Below are 19,315 nucleotides of genomic sequence, written 5' to 3'. Positions count from 1 at the left end.
AGGAAAAGGGGAGTTTCTGAACACAAACTGTCAAGAATTAAGCAATCTGATTTATAGTATGAAGCCTCCTGTTGAGCAAGAAGAGTGTTTTCCCTCCCAAGCAGGTGTGACTGGTAAAGCAAGGTGGCAAAGTCCTCCCAAAGTTCAGCTGCCAGACAGGACTAATACTTCTGTAGCCCTCTCCACACAGGGTGTCCCCAGTTTTCATCCCTTTGTTCCTGCTGCCTTTTTTGGAAGCTGGATAGAGTCTTCCCATTCTCTAGGAAGCTGCCTAGACTCTCCCATGGTTCCTGCTGCCATTTTCATCCCCACTCTGTGCTTTTGTGTTGCACAGGCACCACTTGCACATTTTGCTCTTTTGTGGGCCTGGGTACATGGTTTGCCCAAGCATTATGTATATAAAAATGAAGGCATGGAAAAGGTGTCTGGGTAAAGATTTCTTGGCATAACATTTCTGCAGGACCCTGATACAGAAAAAAACCAGGGCCTGGTAGCTGGTAATTTAGAGATCCTGGCTTATCAGTGGCAGATTCCTTCTGGCTTTAAGAGGGCAGGCCAAGAGATGTGGGAACAGCTTTATCAATCCCTCCTCTGCTGTGGTGCCATGCAGAGCAATAATTTGGTGTGGGAGCACTTGGGAGCAAGTCCTCTGTGCCTTCAGGGCAGTGGCCTGTGGGTGGATTAATGATGGAGCTTGGTCACAAAATCAGAGGAGGAGGGCTGCAGTGCCTCCCAGGTGTTCATTTTGCAGAAGGGAGGTATTAGGTCATTGAGGAGGGTGAATTCAGCCTCTGTCCCAACTGGCTGGCTGTTCACTCCCTGTGTGCCCAGGAGAGCAAACCCTCTCTGGAGTCCTTTGCTGTAGAGCTGCTCCTGTGAGCCAGCACATAAATGGAAACAGATGGCTCCATCTCAGTGGTTAGCAGGAGTCTCTCACTGCTGCAAAACTGCTAATGAACTCTGGGGCTGGACTGAAGCACACAAGGCTGCTGTGCTGGGCTCCTGGCTCTGCTGGGGTGCCTGTTACTGCCCCCCTGTCACAAGAGCACCAAGATTGCTGAGCTGACCCCCCAGCCTGGCAAACTGTGCTGTGTCCTGCAGCAGCCTCAGGCAGCGTGTTCATCTGGGTACTGTAGAGCCACCAGCACCTGTCAGTGTCCAGCAGTCTTGGTAAATGATCTATGTGGTCCATCCTGCCTGTGGGCTCCAGACCTTGCAATTCACACCCGTGTTATGGAAGGGCATGGGGAGCCCTTTAGTATCTGACACAATTCCTGCTGAGACTCTGAGCCAGATAATTCTTCATCTAAAATTCTTTGCTCTGTTTCACTACAAACTCAGACTAACTAGTCTTGTTTTTGCCCTACTGGCCAACATCTCCCTGATAAGGAGAAGCAACATTCAGCAGTTACTGCCTATTACTCTTAAGCTTGGAAAAAACTTATTTAAATTCCCTTTGACAGCACAGTTTGATTTAGATGTTCAGTGACTTGAAGTTTTCTCCCATCATCACATAGAATGTGACTCTCCAGTCACACTGCAGGGCACAGGGAAGCAGTGAGTTGTGCAGCAAAGGTGTAACCAGGCTTGGTGTTTGCTGGAGCAAGTAGGTGATTGAGAAGGGGAGAGAAAGGTGTTGGAAAGCATTTCTTGACTCTGTTTTTGATTATTCTGACAGCTGCCCCCCAGGCACAGCCTCAGTGTCTGCGATGGCAGGGTACAAGGAGCCAATGTCAATGCTGGATGGCTGCAAAACCACAGGCAAATCCTGGTCCCCAGCTGCCTTGCTGCCCTTACCTTTTCTTCTTCATTCATGCAGCAAAGTGCCAGACTCTGGATCTGCCTGGGTGGTGCCACAGCTGTGCTGGGACCTCCTTGGGCAGCCAGGGCTGTGATGCCCATTGGGTACCCCATCCCTCACTGCTGCCATGATCCGGTGTGGGCACCGGTGTGTGCCAGGCCCTGGCAAGCCCAGCCAGGCTGAAACGGTGCAAGAGGCACTGATAGTTACCCACTGTGCCATGCCTGCAGTGCCTCAGCCTCGTGCCCTGCGAGCCTGGCACAGCTGGGTAACGCTGCATGCAGCTCTTGGGGGGCAGCCAGCAGTGGGCTGGCAGGGATCACAGGGGAGGGAGGCAGCTGCAAGCTCCTGCAATCTTCTGAAAGGCATTTCAAAGCTCCTTGCATGGAACAGGCAGCAGTTTGGTTTGTACAGCCACGTGCAGAACAGAAGCTACCAAGCCCAGGCAGTGATGTGGAGCTGCTGGAAGTCTTGATGGTTTGCACTGGAGGGCTGTAAGCTCCATGCTCTGCATGGATTCAGGACATTGGCCATGGAGAGAGAACACAGGATGTCACAGGGTACAAGAGGACAGAATTGACAGATTGTCTCTGAAAGCTTCAGTCTGTACATCTCCTGTGAGGGGGAAACTGGGAAAGCTGTGGATCCCAGCAGGATTAAGTTCTCTCTGTCAGGTGGAACTCATGTGTCTGTGCATCTCTGCAGGTCCTGGGGATGCTTGTGCAACCATCAGGGCTTGAGGTATCAGTACTGCTTCCCAGAAAGCCACTTCTTAGTGGCAGGGGAGGACAGACAATCTTGTATGCTCAGTGAGGATCTCTTTGGATGCTTCCTCTGGGCACACAGTCCTCTCCTCCTCTGGGAGCTCTGAGATACAGCTCTGTGTTAAATTACCCCAATTTCAACATTGCTCCATCTCTTCCTCAGGTTTCCTGCAGGAGGGTGTTATGATCTTTTTCTGAGAGCATCTCACACCATGGCTGAGAACCAGGTACGCTTCTTTAGGCCCTGCCCAAAAGGAGTGTTTGGTACCACTGCTCATAAATGGAGTGTGCTGCAACCCCAGCCCAGCTGATTGCATATTCCTGCTGATTAGCTAATTGCTTCCAACAGTATCACACTCATTGAATTCACACTGTGATTTCTGTGTCACCTGGGGAAAAGGGGCAGGGTGCAGCTATGGGAGGGAAGGCTGTGTTTACCAGGCTGAAAAGGACAAATGCTACTGCAGTGAAGCACTCAAATCATCATGCAGTTCATTCTGCTGTTCATATTGAACCAAGAACAACATCCTGGGGAGGAAGGGAGCAAAATTTCCTTCTGACTAATGCTGCTGGATTGTGCAGGGCTGTGGGGGAACTGCCAGCCAGAGAAACCATCAGGAGGGGAAAGGAAATGGAAAGGGAATCTAATTATCCATCTGCAAAGACAGATGCTAGTCCTGACACAGGGCCCAGCCCTGGGCAGGCTGATGTGGGCAGTGACGTTTGCAGACTGTTTTTATGGTGGGGCTGGAAACAGCTCCTGGGGGACCCCTGTGGGATAGCAGATGGCCCAGCACACATCCCAGAGAGCTGGGGCAGACTGGAAGGCACACAGCTGCTTTCTCCAGGAACACTGGGCTGTGCTGGGCTCTGAGGGACAGCACTTGGGAGCCAGGTACAGCTGTGTTGTGTGGAGATGGAGGTGGAGCAAGGCAGAGCTGTGCAAAGGGAGGAGGGTGAGTGCATGGCTCCCTCTCAGCAGGCTCATCTCTGTCAACTGGGCTGGGGTTGCAAGCCCAGGGGTGAGGGTGGGAAGGAAGGTGAAGGTCCCTGTGTGCCTCTGCTGTCTCTAGGTGCACAAGGACTCTGCTTCATGGTACTGAGTGTGCAGACAGCAGGGAGGGAGGGTGTGTGGCTGGAGCCTGGGTCTCTGAGTCCTTCATCAGGAGACCCCCTAGGAAGGAGAGGGTGCCTCTACCTCCTTGTTCTGCACAGCTTTTTGGGGTTATTGCTCACACAGTCTGAGGCCAGCTTTTGTCTCCTTGGGTGCCTCCCAGAACTGAAAGTTGCTATAGAGAGCTGCCTTTCCCCCCTTAATTAATGGAATTAAAAATTATTTGGCGAGCTGAGTGGGCTTATTCTCCTCTCTTGTGGGCATCAGCTACTGCTAAAGTTATGTTAATTGTAGGTGGAAGATAGAGGTTGGGAATTCTCCCAAGACAGTTGGCTTTCCTTCTCCCAGTAAGGTTTTTGGGAGCCTGCTGGGAGGACAGCAGGGTTAAGAAAGATCTCCTTGCAGACGTGGGAGTATCCATGAGATGGGTGAACTGGGAATGAATCAGGAGAATTTCTGCTTGAGTGTGCTGTTTGCAGGTGTGGTGCCCCAGCCTGGACTGTCTTCCCCTGTGATGCCCTTGGATTAGCTCCTGCTGGACCAGGTGTAGGTGTCTCACAATGGTCCTCTCTGGTTCAGGATTCAGCCTCTTTGGTAGACAGGCCTGATCCTGCATCCCTTACTCACGTGAGCAGTCGTCTCTATTGCAAAGGGACTACTCGGTGAGTAAGGATCGCAGGATTGGGACCACTACCTGTAACTTAAACTGCACCTTCTGTAGCATCCTGTCCCAACCTTTTCCTATTCATGAATGTTAACATGCACCAAGAACTTCCAAAACTGATGTTCTTGTCATTTGGATGGAGAACCTGAGAGCTGGAAGAAGCAGTGCCTTTCTATTGCAGAGGATAAATCACCATTCTTTTCCATCCTCTTGACCAAACCACTCTCAGCCCAGCCAGCTTCTGTGCCCCAGAGGGATGTGTACCTGCTTGTCTCCCAAACACTGTTCCTGGCTTCCCCGGGCTGGCAGGGCTCTGCTCTGCCTCTCCCTGGTTTTCCCAGCTGTAGCTTTGAGATGAGAGGCCGGGCATCTAAGTCTGATCTGTGCTGCAGAGCTGGAGGGTGAATCGGAGGAGAGATGAGCAGCAGTAGCACCGAGACTGCCACAGACTTTCTTGCACCACCCGGCTTCTCCTTCTGTTTTAGCAGGCTAAATTTGGAGCCGTCTGTCCTGTGCTAAGGAGTATGTTCGAAATGGGAGGAAGCAGCGAGGGTGGCAGGTTTGCCCTGTACGTTGATTCCCGTGTGGCCCTGGCCAGGGAAGCCGCCGGGGCTGTCCCCGCTCGGACCCGGCCCTGGCGTGCCCCGGCTCCTCCCGCGACAGGAGCGGGCACAGACCGAGGGGCTGCGGGGACAGACCCGGGCACGGACCGAGGGGCTGCGGGGAGAGACCCGGACACAGACCGAGGGGCTGCGGGGAGAGACCCGGGCAGCACCGAGGGGCTGCGGGGAGAGACCCGGGCACAGACCGAGGGCTCCGCGTCTGCCCAGTTTGTTATATCGTGCAGATTATCCCAAATGAGGAGCTGGGTGTGAGAAGCTCTGTGAACTCGCTCCAGAGCAAGTCACGAGTTTAAACAAGCAGGAGGCGAATTACGGTCGTGGCTCCTTTCTAAGAGCTGGAAGTGGAGGCATGGCATGAGTCACACAGTGCTGCTTGGGAAGCACGAGGCACTTCAAGAGGAAGCAGGGAGCATAAATACCTTTGAAATAGAATTTGATACATTTCTGGAGGGATTATGTGCCAAAGCAGCAGTGAACCTTGAGCGGAAATTAAAAGTTTGACCTGTGGGATAGGTAAAAGAAAACATGAGATCTGGCTGCTGTGCAGATTATGCTTGTGGCACTGAACATTGCAGAGGATTAATCCTGTGCTTTGGGATTTCTGCATTTCTTATCTGGTATCTTGCTTTTTCCTGATCATCACAGCATGAAACCTGGCTAAAGAGTCAGGGCTCTGATGCTCCCAGAAGCCACTTAGATGGAGCCTTGCTTGCAAGTTTGAAGTTAAATTATTCATCAGAGTTTAGATCAGCAAGGCTTTTTTCCCTTGGATCAGGTCAGCAGGAGCCTCAGGGTGAGTGTGCAGCTCAGCTGGTGATGAAGCAGCAGAGTTCAGACCTTGCAATACCCGTGAGATTCATCTGTCTGAAGTCAGCGCTGATGCTCATTATAGTAGGAGAGGAGGTAGCAGGAGAAGGAGGTGGTAACTGAGCCCTGGAGGCTCCCAGCTATGCACCTGCATGGAGGATATTGGCTGCTCCTCATCCTCCATTGCCCTGGTCCAAGCTGGGAGTGGGTTTGCTGCCTGCTGCTGCTCCTGTTCAGCTTGAGCAAACAGCTTCTCTGGAACTGCCCTTCCCTTCGTCCTAGAAAACAGCCAGAAAGAAAATTTCCCTTCTGTGGGGAATACTGAAAATAGCTTAGATGTTTCAGAGGAAGAAACATAAATGCTGTTATTACATGACTGTGTGACCCTGCCAAGCCATGGATAAGCAGTTTCACCACTCTTCCATGCAGGCCAGACTGGCTGGGTGCATCCCTGGTGGGACCCTGTTGCCTGCTCTAGAGCATCTGTCTGGATCAGACTGAAGAGTTTTCCTCCCATGACGTACTCCAAGGATGGAGCCTGAGCACTGCAGTCCCTAAGCCCCAGCGCCTCTGCCTGGAAACAGCTCCCCTGCAGGTGGAGGAAGGACATCCTTGATGTCACAGTTTCACAAAGAACTGGTCTGTGAGGTGGGAAGGACTTGGTGCACCCCAAGTCTGTGTTGCCTTTGCTGACTGTTTGGCAGGTTGGGGCCGGTCAGGTTGGGGTTGTCTGCTCTGACACTCAGAAACCTGGACCCTGCAGCCAGTTTGACTCCTGAGCTGCTGCCTGGAGAGGAGCTCAGAGGTGCCAGTGGAAGAAAACACTTTGGATTTGCTCTAGGTCTTGGATATGCCAAGTTTTTCCCTATTGAGCTCAGTTGCATGCTTCACAAGATGTGCTCTGTGTTTCTTCTTTTAAGGATGGTGTACATCAGATTTCTTGTTGGAGGAGCAGACCAGGAATTACACTGGGCATTTCTAGGGGCTGTTTGGAAAAAGGATTGTGATCAGAAAGGACAGGGGCAAAACAAGATTGGCTTGGCTGTCTTTGGGAAGTTTGGACACAGATCAGCCTGAGCCAACAGCTTTGGGTGTGTCACGCAGCACATCTGAGGGACACAAAGGAGTCTGTCATTTATGGTTTGGTGACTCTGAGGATGCCAGATGAGCATCTCTCCTGTCTCTAGGAGGGACAGGAGAGGCTGAGAGCAGTTGAATGTCCTTCAGCACTTTGGAAGCTATAGCACTGGCCACTCAGTCTTAAGATGATCTCTGTAGCCAAGACCTACTCTACTGTTTCTTTTCCTGAGCTGTTCTCTGAGTTGCCAGGCATGGCCTTCTGACTGGAATTCCTCCCTGGCTGCCAGTCCTGAGAGCATGTGTGATGTGTGAGAGCTCAAGGCACTCAGGAGACAGTCGTTCCTTGTTCCTCCCTGCACTGTCAGCACAGCTCCTGGGGCCATGAACAACACTGTGGTTTTGTTGCAACCAAATCGTTGTCGACTTCATCTGTGATGCCAGCCCAAAAGAATGTTCTGATTTGGTGCAGTGGGCTGCTGGGGACACAGCATGTCTGCATGTGCCTTTGGAAGATGCTTGTGGTTGGTGGCCATGTGGCCTGTGGTACTCAGACAAGAGTTTTCCAAGCCATGAGAATTCATGGGAGCTGAAAAGGGTTTGCTTGCAGCTATTGTGGTTTATGGTGTGGAAGGACTGTGGTGAAACCTCCTCTTATCTTAAGAAGGTTTGGATGCACCTTGGGTGTGCCACAAGCCATTGCTCTAGCTGCCCAGTGCAGGCAGCATGGTGCTGTCACTTCTCAGTCATGTGCCCATTCCAGACCCTGGTGGGACAGTGCCCCAGTCCTGGAAAACGTGGATTAGGTGAATCTAGGAGGAAGAAGAGGTGTCATGAGCATGGCCTGACCTACCACTGAGCAGGGAGACCAATGCAGGGCTGCAGCTCCCTGGGGAATGGAGCAATGCAGCAGAGGGAGGGCAGAGCTGCCAAACAGGGAAGTGTTCTGAGCAATGGCAATTCCTGCCACACCTGGATCTCAGTCCAGGCCTTCTGCTTGACTGCCACCCACAGAAACAACTGGGAACAAAACTCAGTGGGTGTAATTAAGGATGCTGATGGCAGAGTAGGGTGGTTTGGAGAAGGGTTTCATGCATATGGTATGACAGCTGTATGGCAGGGGTTTTCCTGCTCTGGGAGTGTTTCCCAGTTCTCCTCCATTTGTTTTTGTAAGCCTCTAGGACCTTGTACCTTTGACTTCTGACATCACCCTCCATCAGCTTATAGGATGGTAGTGTAGATAAAACACTGGGGGGATTCCCCTCTTCTTTCATTTGCACACTCACAGCTGTTCCCAGACTTCAGGCCACTGGACCTTATAGTGACTCAGTACCTTATAACAGACCCTGGTGTCAGCCAGACTTGGGGTACATGGTGAAGGCCCTGGATTGTGGCCCAAGGTGACCAGGGCAGGCCTTGCTGGTCTGGCACTCAGTGGAGTCACTGCTGGAGTCCTGCAGGTCCCAGAGAAGCAGCAGGAGCTCTGGCTGAGAGCAAGGCAGGATTATGGCTGCAGCCTGTGTCCTTCCCACTGGTGAGCAGAAAGCTGCTCAGGAACCCGTGAGGCAAGGGACAGGTTCCTCCAGCACCACCAGTGCTGTCATCTCTGTCACTTCATTATACATGCTGTGGTATTGTCACTTCATTATACAGCTTGTGGTACTAACCCCCTGCTTTCCAGAATGGTGTGATTATATGAAATTAGGAACTTTTGTCTGTTTAATATAAATTCCTGTTCAGTTTCTATGGTTGCACAGAAAAGCTGGAAGGCATATTTTACAGAAAGGTTCAGAACCCAGATGTGAGATTTGATTAACTTTTTGGTGTGCTGGGCTGTTGTTGGGTTGGGTTCATCTGCTTAATGAACACACAGATGCTTCCTTATTCTGAAACGTCTTCAGAGCTTGAATGGTTGTGTAAGATCCAGAATGCATCTGCTGCTATTCCAGTTGGATTCAGAGATGAGCCTGCACCACGTGGGGACAGAGCCACGTCAACCAGGACTGCGATCTGGGGGTTGTATTTGAACCCTGCTTTTTGGGGGCTTTGTGGACCCTTGAGGCCCTCACCCACACAACCAGAAACAGCAGTTTTTTGCTGAGAGCAGGTTTCCTCCAGCAAACCTTTGTCTGGGCTGCATCAGGCAGGGTATGTAAGAAATCCTGCAGCTGAATAGGCCCATCTGTCACGGGGAGTCAGGCTGATGGCAGGGACAGCATCCGGTACGTGCGCAGCCTCTCCGCGGGACACTGGCGGGGCAGAGACGTCGCCTCTGGCCTGCGGCCGCGGTGGCCTTTGTCCTGTCCTCGCTGGCAGGCTCCTCCCGCGGCACAGGCGGAGGCAGGAAATCCCGGGCAGCTGCCTGGGAGCCTCCTCGCCTTTCCTCGCCTCTCCTCGGCTCTCCTCCTCGCCTCGGCACCGAGGCGAGCCGAGCCAGCCCTGCGTGTGTGTGCACGCGTAGGCGGGGGGGGCTGCCGCATGGATTTAGCGAAGGCTGGGAAGGAACACATGGGTTGGGGTTTTTTCCCTTGGCCCGCCGTGGCTGTCCGTCCGTCCTGCCAGCCGCGGTTATGGATTCGATCATTATTCAGGAGCGGTTAGTGGAGCGGCTGCTGTCTCCCCGGACGCAGGCACAGCGAAGCCACCCGGGCAAGCTGAAGGTACAGGGATGTATTTATAGCACTGCGCGATCCGGGGAGCAGCGGGGACAGGAGGGGGGAGGATGGTGCCCGAGAAGACGCGCGCAGCACAAGATGAGACCTCTGAGGAGCAGAGGAGCGGGAAGCCGCCGGTAAGGGGGGGACGAGGGGCACGGAAAGGAGGGGAGCAGCACCGAGGGCAGGGGGGAGATGCGCGGCGCTTTTGTGCGGTTATTGATGCAGTGATTCCCTGCCTGAATGGCGTGTGCGTGCATGGGGGGGGGCTCAGGGCAGCAGCGCTATGTGTGCCCACACGCACTCCGATTTGTGTTAATTAACAGTGTTAATGCTGTGCTTTGCTGGCCGCTTTCCTTCTCTTCAGCAAATGCTGGTGGCCGAATGGTTTTGCCGATTCTCCTGTGCTCAGCCCCAGGCCCGAGGAGCAGATGTCCGTGGCAGATGCCTCGGGGGCTGTTTGTGTTATGAATTTATGCAGCTTTCTGCAATGAAAGGAAGCAAATGTTCTGCCTCTCCTGCAGGGCTGGGCTGTGCTGGTCCGTGCAGACGCGGATGTGGCGGCCGTGCCTGGCCGGAGGGGACAGGCTGCAGGAAGGGCTGGCTCGGAGGGAGCTGGATGGCTTGTGCTGAAGGCTGTGACACCGAAGGGCCCCTTCTCCCTGAAGAGGCAGAGGCACCAGGGTCTTAGCACAGCTCCGTCATTTTTGGGGCTTGCTCCAGACCTTGACACGGATTATTCTTCAAATTTGCTGTGGTCCCATATTGTTTAATTTTAGCCCTTTTGAATATACCCAGCAAGGCCCCTTTTATCCCCAGGCTGAATGAAGTCACGTGAGATCTGGGTTGGTTTAAACAGCGCATCCAGCAGAGAGGTGAGGGAAGGACAGCAGTGATGGAGGCTGTACTCTGCCTGGGAGGTGCAGACAGCCCTGTGGACACCTCAGTACCAGGATAGCTTCTCCTCTGTGCAACACATCCTGAGTGTTTCTATGCCCCCAACATGAACGGGGCTTGAGCCCACGCAGGGCTTTGTTGCTTGGCTTGAACTCCCAGGGAGAGCACTGGCTGCCAGGGGAGCCCTGGCCACCTCAGCTGGGTGTTAGAGGATGTGAGGATGTGACATTGCTGTAATGTCTGGTGAATCAGCAAGCGGGTGCCAAGGGAGAGTATGAGTGTGTTTTTCTTGGCCTGGAGTGCTTTGGTTTGTGATAGGGTCCCGAAGATTGGCCACAGCTCTTCGTGGCCTCTGTGGTGGTGTGTGGGGCACGTTCCCCGGCACGTGGCTGTGGGATGCCAGCGGGAACAAAGGCAGCAGCATGGAGCAGGCAGTGGGAGAGGGGCTCCTTGTGCCAGAGTGCTGCTGGCTTGGCTGGCTGAGGCCCTTTCCTGACAGCTGGAGCTGGCAAGGGAAGCGCAGTGCAGGAACCAGCTGTCCTGGCTCTTGTCAGCTTGATGGGACCTCGCTTGTGAGGGTCAAGAGCACAAGGCTGTGATGCATTTAGGAACTCCCTCTGTCCAAGCCTCTCATCTAATCAATGGATTTTAGCTTTTCATAACCCAGAAAGCCCCCTGTCTCTGTTAGTAGCCCTCCCAGCCTCTCCACCCCATGCAGGCTTGCTCTGCAGGTAGTACCTGAAGGTGGTGAGTGGTGTAAAGCTTTGAGCAAGGCAGACACTAGGCTCAGGAGGCTACTTGGGCTCCTTAAGTGCCATATTGATGCTGCCATGCTGGCAGAGGTGGAGGTACATCCATCTGACCAGCCATGGACACCCTGCAGAACCACAAGGCTGGTGCAGAGACCACGCTGCTGTTCCTGAGGGAGGGCTGTTACAAGAAGGGGATCCCTCCTCACAACTCACTTTGAGTCTCTTGCCTTCACCCTTGACAGGGCCCTGCAGTGTGTCCATGGCTGGGGACAGGGTTTTTCCCCTCACAGGTCTGGCTGCCTCCCATAGTGAGGGAAGCTCTTCTGTTGGTATTGCACTTAGCACTGACCTTCCCTTCAGTAGGGGAAATGACTGCATGAGTCATGGGTAAAGGGCAGGGTCCCTGCACCAGCTGGGATTTGCTGATTTTGAATATCATAATTCCACAGAGCTATGAGGAGGCAACCAGGGGTACAGCAAATCCATGGGCTGAACAGAAATGAGAGATCAGGTTCAGCCAGTTACACCTGGCAGAAGTGGAGTTGCACTAGGGTGCAGCTCCCCAGTGTCTCCATTGTCAGCCCTTAGTCATCTAGGTTTAAAACCAAGCAAAACAAGAGAAACACACCCTAAGCCTCAGCCGTGGTTTCATCAGCACATTACCAGTACTATTTCACATGTCAAGTCACTGGAGAGAGCAGGTGATCATTGTCTTTCCAAAGTCTGGTAAAGATCAGGGCAGGAGAAGCACAAAAGGGAAGTATGTTATATATTTGTGGTGCTTGCTGGGAAACCCTGGACCTTTTACTGGAGGAGCTGGCTGTTCCATGTCCACTTTGGCTGTGCTCATGGATGTGTTTGACCAGGGAGTGAAGCAGCTGGGAGACAGCTCTGGTGCTGAGACAGAGCTGGAAGCAGAATCTTCTTCCTTGTTTTTGTGACCCTGCCATTATCACGTTTCTCACTCTGCTTTGCACACCTCATTGCCTTTTGCTGAGCCCTCTGGGTGGCAGTTTGTGGTGTCCCCCAGGCAGGCATTGCTCTGCTGCATGCAGCTTATCAGAGCTGCCATCACTCATCACCCGGGGTCCCACTGCAGTGCTGGGGATGTCACTGCCTCTTAGATCAGCCATTACAGCTCTAGTTTAGTTTTCTCTCTGTCCTTTCCTGCCTTTCTGGACTGTGTGGTGATGAAACAACATTGCTTCAGCTATGGGAGGTGAGGGAGATCAGAACCCACAATCACTCAGGGCTAAAATGACCAAGTTTCAGATCCAAACCAAGCCTCAATTTTCAGAAGGCAGTGACAGTGCTAAAGGACAGAGTCCTTGGGCCACCATGGCCGTCAGCCACATCTGTTCCATCTCAGTGGGCAGCTCCAGAGCAGCCATAAATTGGGAGGAGGAGACTCTGTCTTCCCTTCTCAGTGTCCCCAGTGGAACTTTGCAGTCTGTCAGACTGAGGATGCCCAGGGATTCTCACACAGGGGGACAGGCAGCTGTAGAGAGCTGCATAGGAGTGACATTGCCCACCTGCAGTGTGGAAATAGGTGCAAGTCAGCATTGCCCTAAGCTTAGCACAAAATATGGATCATATTTTGTATTTCTTTGAGAGTGTGGCTCAGGAATGGAGATAGTTAAACTTAGGAACAGAGGTGCTCCCTGCTGTGCCTGGAGAATGGGTGAGGGCAGTCATGTGCTTGAAGGCATCCATGGAATAGGAGCTAGGACCAGTTTTGAGGAACTCCTGGCTCCGTGGATGTGTCTGTGGTGTGAATCCCAGTGGTATCATTATATTCAGTGAAATGCAGAGTCTATCTAGCTCAGGCATTTGTGAATGGCTTAGTGTGCTTGTACAGAGTATGCTATGCTTGTGAGATGCCTGTGGATTTGTGCTGTGAGGGAGCACTCAGTGACAAGGGGCTCTTTCTTGGGGGTGGTTGGGTGGTAGGTAACACTCCAGTAATACTAAAAGTCATACCCTCACCAAAATCATCCTAGTTCTATTATCAATATTTTCACATCCTTCCACTTCCCATGCTCCTTGAACTTTGGTCTCTTCAGAAATAACACAAGAGATTACTCAGGATTTCCTCTTATTCAGCCAGGAGTGGCTGTGACACAGCAAGAAATAATCCCCTCTCAGGTCAAGCAGAAGCTGAGCCACTGTACCTTCCTCTAGACATGGCTCAGGACTGTGCAAGCCCCAGAGTGCTAATTACAGAGCTCTCCATCATGTAGCACATGTGCCTCTGGAGGGAGGGATGTGGAAATGACCTGGGGAGAGGTGGCATTTGGTGACCCTGCTGTGAAGGGAGCCTGTGACTGTGCAGCTGAAGCAGAGTTAGGAAGGCTGTCTGTCAGCAGCCTGGATGTGCTCTCTGCTGGGAATGGTGGGATGTGATGTGCTTTTTCCCTTGTGCTCTCTGTGCTGGGAAGCTGCTGGGAGAGCAGCCAAGCAGGGCTGTGGCTGGGACATGTCCCTTTGTGCCCACCTGTGGGAAGGGCCAAGTCCCTAAGCCCAGAGGAGGTGTGTGCCTTGCCCTGCTCTGCTGCCAGGACAGGGACCCGCCTCTCCTCCAGCCCTTGGCTCTGCCCCAGGGGCTTTTTGAGTCCCACTCCCTTCACTATGTGAGGCTCAAGCAGAAGGGGTGGCACACTCTGACCTGCTGCCATCCACCTGTGCCCCACAGGACCATGAGAAGCAGTACGTGGGCTTTGCCACCCTGCCCAACCAGGTGCACCGCAAATCCGTGAAGAAGGGATTTGACTTCACCCTGATGGTTGCAGGTGAGACTGCTCGTGGATGGGGTGGCTGGGCCACACAGTGGGGATGTGGAGGGAACCAGCTCTCCTCACTTCCCTTGGGTGCTCCCATAGCACCTGATCCTCCCCTCACTCTGTTCTGGTCCTTGTCTCAGGCCTTGCTTTGCTCCCCAGCCTGTGGAGTTCCCCCAGCAGGAACAGGCCCCTCTTGACCCCTCATAACCCCCTCGAGCAAGCTTTTCCTCCAGCAGTGATTGCTCTGGGTGGTGAAGGCAGGGCTGAACAGGGAAGGAGGGAAAGAAAGAACAGGGAGCTGGGAGATCACATTTTTACATGGATTGAGACATCTTGCAGCAAAAGTCTTTCCACTACTGGAAAAATGTAGTTCCAATAAACAGCTCCTGACAGCTTGTCTCTCTTGCTTCCTCTGGCTCAGGATTCAAAGCCCTGTTCAAAGTTTCATTTGTAAGTCAATTAGTGGGTCATGTTGCTTGCTTATTCCTCCTCCCCTTTGTGCTCTGTCAATTAGGAGAGTCGGGCCTGGGCAAATCCACGCTGGTGAATAGCCTGTTCCTGACAGACCTCTACAAAGACAGAAAGCTCCTCAATGCAGAGGGTAAGTTGGGGGCAAAGCAGGGTGAATGGGACTGTCCTAAGGACTAGCACTTTGGTTCCTTGCTCCAGCAGCAACTATAAGCTTGGCTGGATCTCAGCCCTCTTGTTTGGCTCTGCTCTCTTTTGTGTCTGCTAAGGTACACAGAATTGAGCAAAAACAGTTTGGCTGTAGGGCCCTTCCCTTTGAAGGGAAGATGAAGCTGCAGAGCAGCTGTTTGGGATGAGCTATTGGGGATGACATGTTTGGGATGAGATATTGAGATTTGTCTTTTGTTCTTGGATGCTGGAGTATGGTAGGGATTCCCCTTCCCCAATGACTGGACAAAATGTTCAGAACAGCTGAGCTACAGGCACTTCAGAGGTTTGTGGATCTTCTTGGAGTCTGTCTGCCTGCTGCTGGCCCCTGCAGTACCACCCTCCTGGGGCTCCATAGAACATGATCTGGGGTTTTTGAAACCTGTGTTACTCCCTGTTTTCAGTGGTAAAAAGGAGCTGGCTTGTCATGGGTGTAGTGGGGACCCCCAGCATTACTGTCTGGCTTTAATTCACATGCTCCTGTTCAAAGAGAGGATCAACCAGACAGTGGAGATCATCAAGCACACAGTGGACATTGAGGAGAAGGGTGTCAAGCTGAAGCTGACCATAGTGGACACACCAGGCTTTGGAGATGCTGTTAACAACACTGAGTGGTGAGCAGGGCACTGCTGCCTTCCTTTTAGTCCTTGACCTCACAGTCATTAGGAGACAGGAGACACTACTGATGATTTTGTTTTGATTGAATTGCCCTTCCCAGCTGGAAGCCCATCACTGACTACATTGACCAGCAGTTTGAGCAGTATTTCCGTGATGAGAGTGGCCTGAACAGGAAGAACATCCAGGACAACCGAGTGCATTGCTGCCTCTACTTCATCTCTCCCTTTGGGCACGGGTGAGAGCCCACACTCCAGGCCTGGGGGGTGACTCAGTATCTCAGGGTGACTCATAAGGGAAGACCCTTGTGCCCCAGGATTGCCCTGTAGCAGCTTGTACACTGCCAGGGCTGTTTGCACAGGAGAGGAGCTGTCTGGATGTTCTCCCTCTGCTAAGCATCACAGCACTCCCTTCCCCTCACTGGCAGGACAGACAGCCTGTGAACAGACAGAGCAGATCTCCCTCAGGCCTTACAGCCTGATTTGAAAATCAGGAGAAATAATGCCATGCAGACTTGTATGTTCCTATCTAGCTAAGCTGGACTGATGTGTAGGAAAGGGAGTTTTAAGCTGCCTTAAGTCCCTGCCCCTTGCTGGCTCATGTGTCAGCCTAGCCTGGAGCAGCTGAAGGGGCTGTGTTGGCTGCCTGTGGTACAGGACAGCTGGAGGGAGACCCCAGGCTGTGACCTGGGCAGTATTTGGCCTGCAAGGGAGCAAATACCCAGCCAGTGTCTGTATGAGACACTCAGCAGCTCAGAGAGCTTTCCTGGAGGTACAGCCCTAGCTGAGGGCTGTCCCAGTGCTGCTGCAGGCTCCTGTGACAGCACTGTCCTTTTCCCTTTGTGCTGGGGGATGACAGAGGCTGGAGGGGGAACTGCCCAGTGTGTCCTTGCTAACAGTGTCCCTCATCCCTGCTGCAGGCTGAGGCCTGTGGATGTTGAGTTCATGAAGGCTCTGCATGAGAAGGTGAACATTGTGCCCCTGATTGCCAAAGCTGACTGCCTGATCCCCTCCGAGATCCGGAAGCTGAAGGAGAGGGTGAGATGCTCCTTCTGTCCAGGGTTATACCTGAAGTAGGGGCAGGGATGAGCTGAGGAGGGAGGGCAGATAGACATATATGTATTTGTGTGTCTGTACAGCATGTTTGTGTGTGTGTATATACACACACATATACACAGTATCTGCACTTACAACTGCAGCCATGCTCTGCTCTCAGCAGAGAGGCTGACTGTAGAAGAAACATCAAATCCTTTTGCCATCTGTAGGCTATAGCAAACCATGGTAGCACAAATAGAATAAACCCAGCATTTCTGTATTGCTCAGTTTTATATCCTTTTGTCTTGCATGGACATAGATCCGGGAAGAGATTGACAAATTTGGCATTAAAGTGTATCAATTTCCTGAGTGTGACTCTGATGAAGATGAGGAGTTCAAGCAGCAAGACAGAGAGCTGAAGGTAAGGAATCAGCTCAGCAGGGTCTGGGGAATCAGGCTCATGGATATGTGGGTCAGTCCAGAAGGAGCCAGAGCTGTCCTGCTTGTGCTGAAGGCCTGTGCTGCTGCTGCCCAGGGAACAGCCTTGGCTCATGTGGCAGATGGCCTGGAGAAGGTGCTGATGTCCTTGCTGGTGCCATGAAGCCAAATGTGGCATGAACTCACAGCCCTTCTGCTCTCCCTCCAGGCAGTGTCAGTCTTTCCTCCATCTGCCCCAGCGTGTGTGTTTAAGATGAAAGCTGGGTACAGCAGTTCTGAGCCCCTGTTTGTGGGTGATGCCATCGGCAAGGAGGAGAGATTTGTGAGTGATTAGGCACCACTGCACTGTGACACATTAGTTGCATTGGGGGGCACAACCTGGTCATAGAGGCGTATCTGGAGGCCCCAGCAGCCCACTCCTCACTGCCTCCCAAGCCTGTGTGTGCATGCAGTATGGCCTTGTTTCTCCTGTCAGAGGCAGGCAATGGGCTTTGACTCCCTTCTGAGCAGAGAGGAGCACAGTCTGTACATTCCTGCTCTTGGCATACTTGCTTGGTGTCCCAGCCTCTTTGCTCTGGCTTCCTTGTAGAGCTTCCCCTTAATGAAGGGATGCAGGCACCTGCAGAGACACAGCTTCCCTCAGGACAGCTGAGCTCAGGCTGGGAACCAGGCTGCCTGTAGATCCCAGTGCTTTAGGCTTTTCTCTGCAGCTGGGTTGTGGCACCCTGCTCTGTGGCACATGTGGATGTCCTTTCCTACCAGCACCTTCCTCCTGCTGTTGTGCTGTGCCTGAGCTTGGCCCCTGGAGCAGGGATCCATGGGCTGAGCGGGCTCACGGTGCCTCTGTTCCAGGAGAGCGCTCCCTTCGCCGTCATCGGCAGCAACACCGTGGTGGAGGCCAAGGGCCAGCGGGTCCGGGGACGGCTCTACCCCTGGGGCATTGTGGAAGGTAAGCTTGGAGCTGGGAGCACGGGGAGGAGGGACAGGCAGGGATGGGACAAGGACAGACAGGCATGGCAGGGGAGGGATGGCAGGGGAGAGCTGGGACTGTCTGTGCCACCTTTGGCACAAGGTAGGGTAGAGACAGAGGCACTGGGACTGGCTCAGGAGGTTTGTGTTGCTGGGAGTGTATCAGTAACCCTCCCACTGCAGACTGAGGAAGAGAGGCTCCAGTGTGAATGGATGAATGCCTAAGCTTTAATGTGCACTAGGACATGGCTTCTCATTAAGCAGGGCAGGCTGGGCATTGCCTGTTTATTTTCTGGGGAGAAGCTGTTGCCCTCAGCCGAACAATCAGAAACCCTTATGCATTCCCTCCTCTGTTGCTGCTCCTGTAAGTGCTGGAATTGCTGGGCTGGAGGCTGTGCTGATGCACAGTGTTTGTCTCCCACTTTCTTTCCTTCTAAAGAGAGAAATTCCATAAAGCCCTTAGGCAGAGTAACTCTGGAATGGCTTTTGCTGATTTGCCCTTGCTGGTTTGTTGCTTTAAGACGTTGCAGCTTTAGATCCCAAAAGCTTGTGTTTGCACTCATGGGCTGGTGCTGGCTGCTTGAGCTGCTCAGCTGTTGGCCCTGTTCCCTCAATGGCTCCAGAGTGGGCTGTGCCTGTTAGGATGCTGGCATTTGGCAATGGGATCATGTTTGTGAACCCCTGTGCCTGATACAGCTGGTTTTCCCCAGCCCTGCAGAGAGGCAAATGGAGATCATCACAGCAGCACAGTGCTTCCCACAGTGCTGTCTGGAGCCAGGCTCCCCATGGCAACAGCAGCTCTTTCACCTCTCCATTGCCTGCTCTTGGCTTTGCCCCTCAGGGGCTGATTTTGTCTACAGGGGCCTTTTGATAAGTACTAAATTCTGATCAGACAAGCAATTTACCTCCAGCACTAGCTGTGCTCACTGTGGTTATAACAGTGACCTCCCATTACATGGGATCCTGTCTCAGGGCTCTGCTGTATGTGCTTAATTCATCCTTTTACACAGAAAAGGTCCTGGGAACGTGGGGCATTCAGCAGCCTGGCCTCAGTGTTGAGAAGTGCAGGGCACCATTGAGGCCTGTGCCAGGGCAGTGGTGAGGGAGGATGAGGAAGGAGCCCTGGGGTGGGGTTTTGGTGCAGTCTGTGTGTCCAGGAGCTGAGAAGGGGCTCCCTGGAGAGGCCTGGTGGGATGTGATGTCCAAGCACTCTCCCGTTGTTGGTTCCCCAGTGGAGAACCAGGCTCACTGCGACTTCGTGAAGCTGCGGAACATGCTGATCCGGACCCACATGCACGACCTCAAGGACGTCACCTGTGATGTCCACTACGAGAACTACCGAGCTCAGTGCATCCAGCAAATGACCAGGTGGGTCCCCACCTCTGGTGGGAGGGGTCTGCCACCCTCTGTGGAGCTGGGGTTGCTCTCACAACAGCACATTGGTGGAGGCTGTGGATCTACTGGGGACTTGCTGGGCTGCAGCCTCCAGGAATGGCGCTGGGAACTAAAATAGCAAATCCAAGCATGTTTCCCACAGCCTGAACCCAAGGCAGGAATGCTTCTGAGAATTCACATTCCTGTCTGGGGATTCCTTATGCAGATATAAAGAAATAGGCCTGGAGATTCTTTTGAAGAGCTGTTTCTAGCAGTG

The 19,315-nt window shown here is 53.0% G+C and overlaps 1 protein-coding gene across 5 annotated transcripts in view; it reads left to right on the top strand.

The window, feature by feature from the left end:
* SEPTIN5 (septin 5) overlaps positions 1–19,315 on the top strand; it is a 38,871-nt gene that overhangs the window by 17,569 nt on the left and 1,987 nt on the right. The window contains exons 1-9 of one of the 5 annotated variants that reach the window (XM_058036763.1): positions 2,729–2,792; positions 13,846–13,942; positions 14,448–14,534; positions 15,099–15,222; positions 15,327–15,461; positions 16,143–16,260; positions 16,577–16,678; positions 17,548–17,644; positions 18,897–19,032. In XM_058036763.1, coding sequence (XP_057892746.1) covers positions 2,778–2,792; positions 13,846–13,942; positions 14,448–14,534; positions 15,099–15,222; positions 15,327–15,461; positions 16,143–16,260; positions 16,577–16,678; positions 17,548–17,644; positions 18,897–19,032 — 911 coding nt within the window. In that variant the 5' untranslated portion in view covers positions 2,729–2,777. Of the gene's footprint in view, positions 1–2,728; positions 2,793–8,920; positions 8,999–9,207; positions 9,511–9,537; positions 9,642–13,845; positions 13,943–14,447; positions 14,535–15,098; positions 15,223–15,326; positions 15,462–16,142; positions 16,261–16,576; positions 16,679–17,547; positions 17,645–18,896; positions 19,033–19,315 lie in introns of those variants that run through there. The other 4 variants (XM_058036764.1, XM_058036761.1, XM_058036762.1 and 1 more) reach the window with 4 other exon arrangements.

The sequence above is a fragment of the Melospiza georgiana genome, chromosome 18, assembly GCF_028018845.1.
Source record: "Melospiza georgiana isolate bMelGeo1 chromosome 18, bMelGeo1.pri, whole genome shotgun sequence".
Classification (NCBI taxonomy): domain Eukaryota; kingdom Metazoa; phylum Chordata; class Aves; order Passeriformes; family Passerellidae; genus Melospiza; species Melospiza georgiana.
Note: the sequence above shows the minus strand (reverse complement) of the source record. Positions and strands in the feature narration are given on the sequence as shown.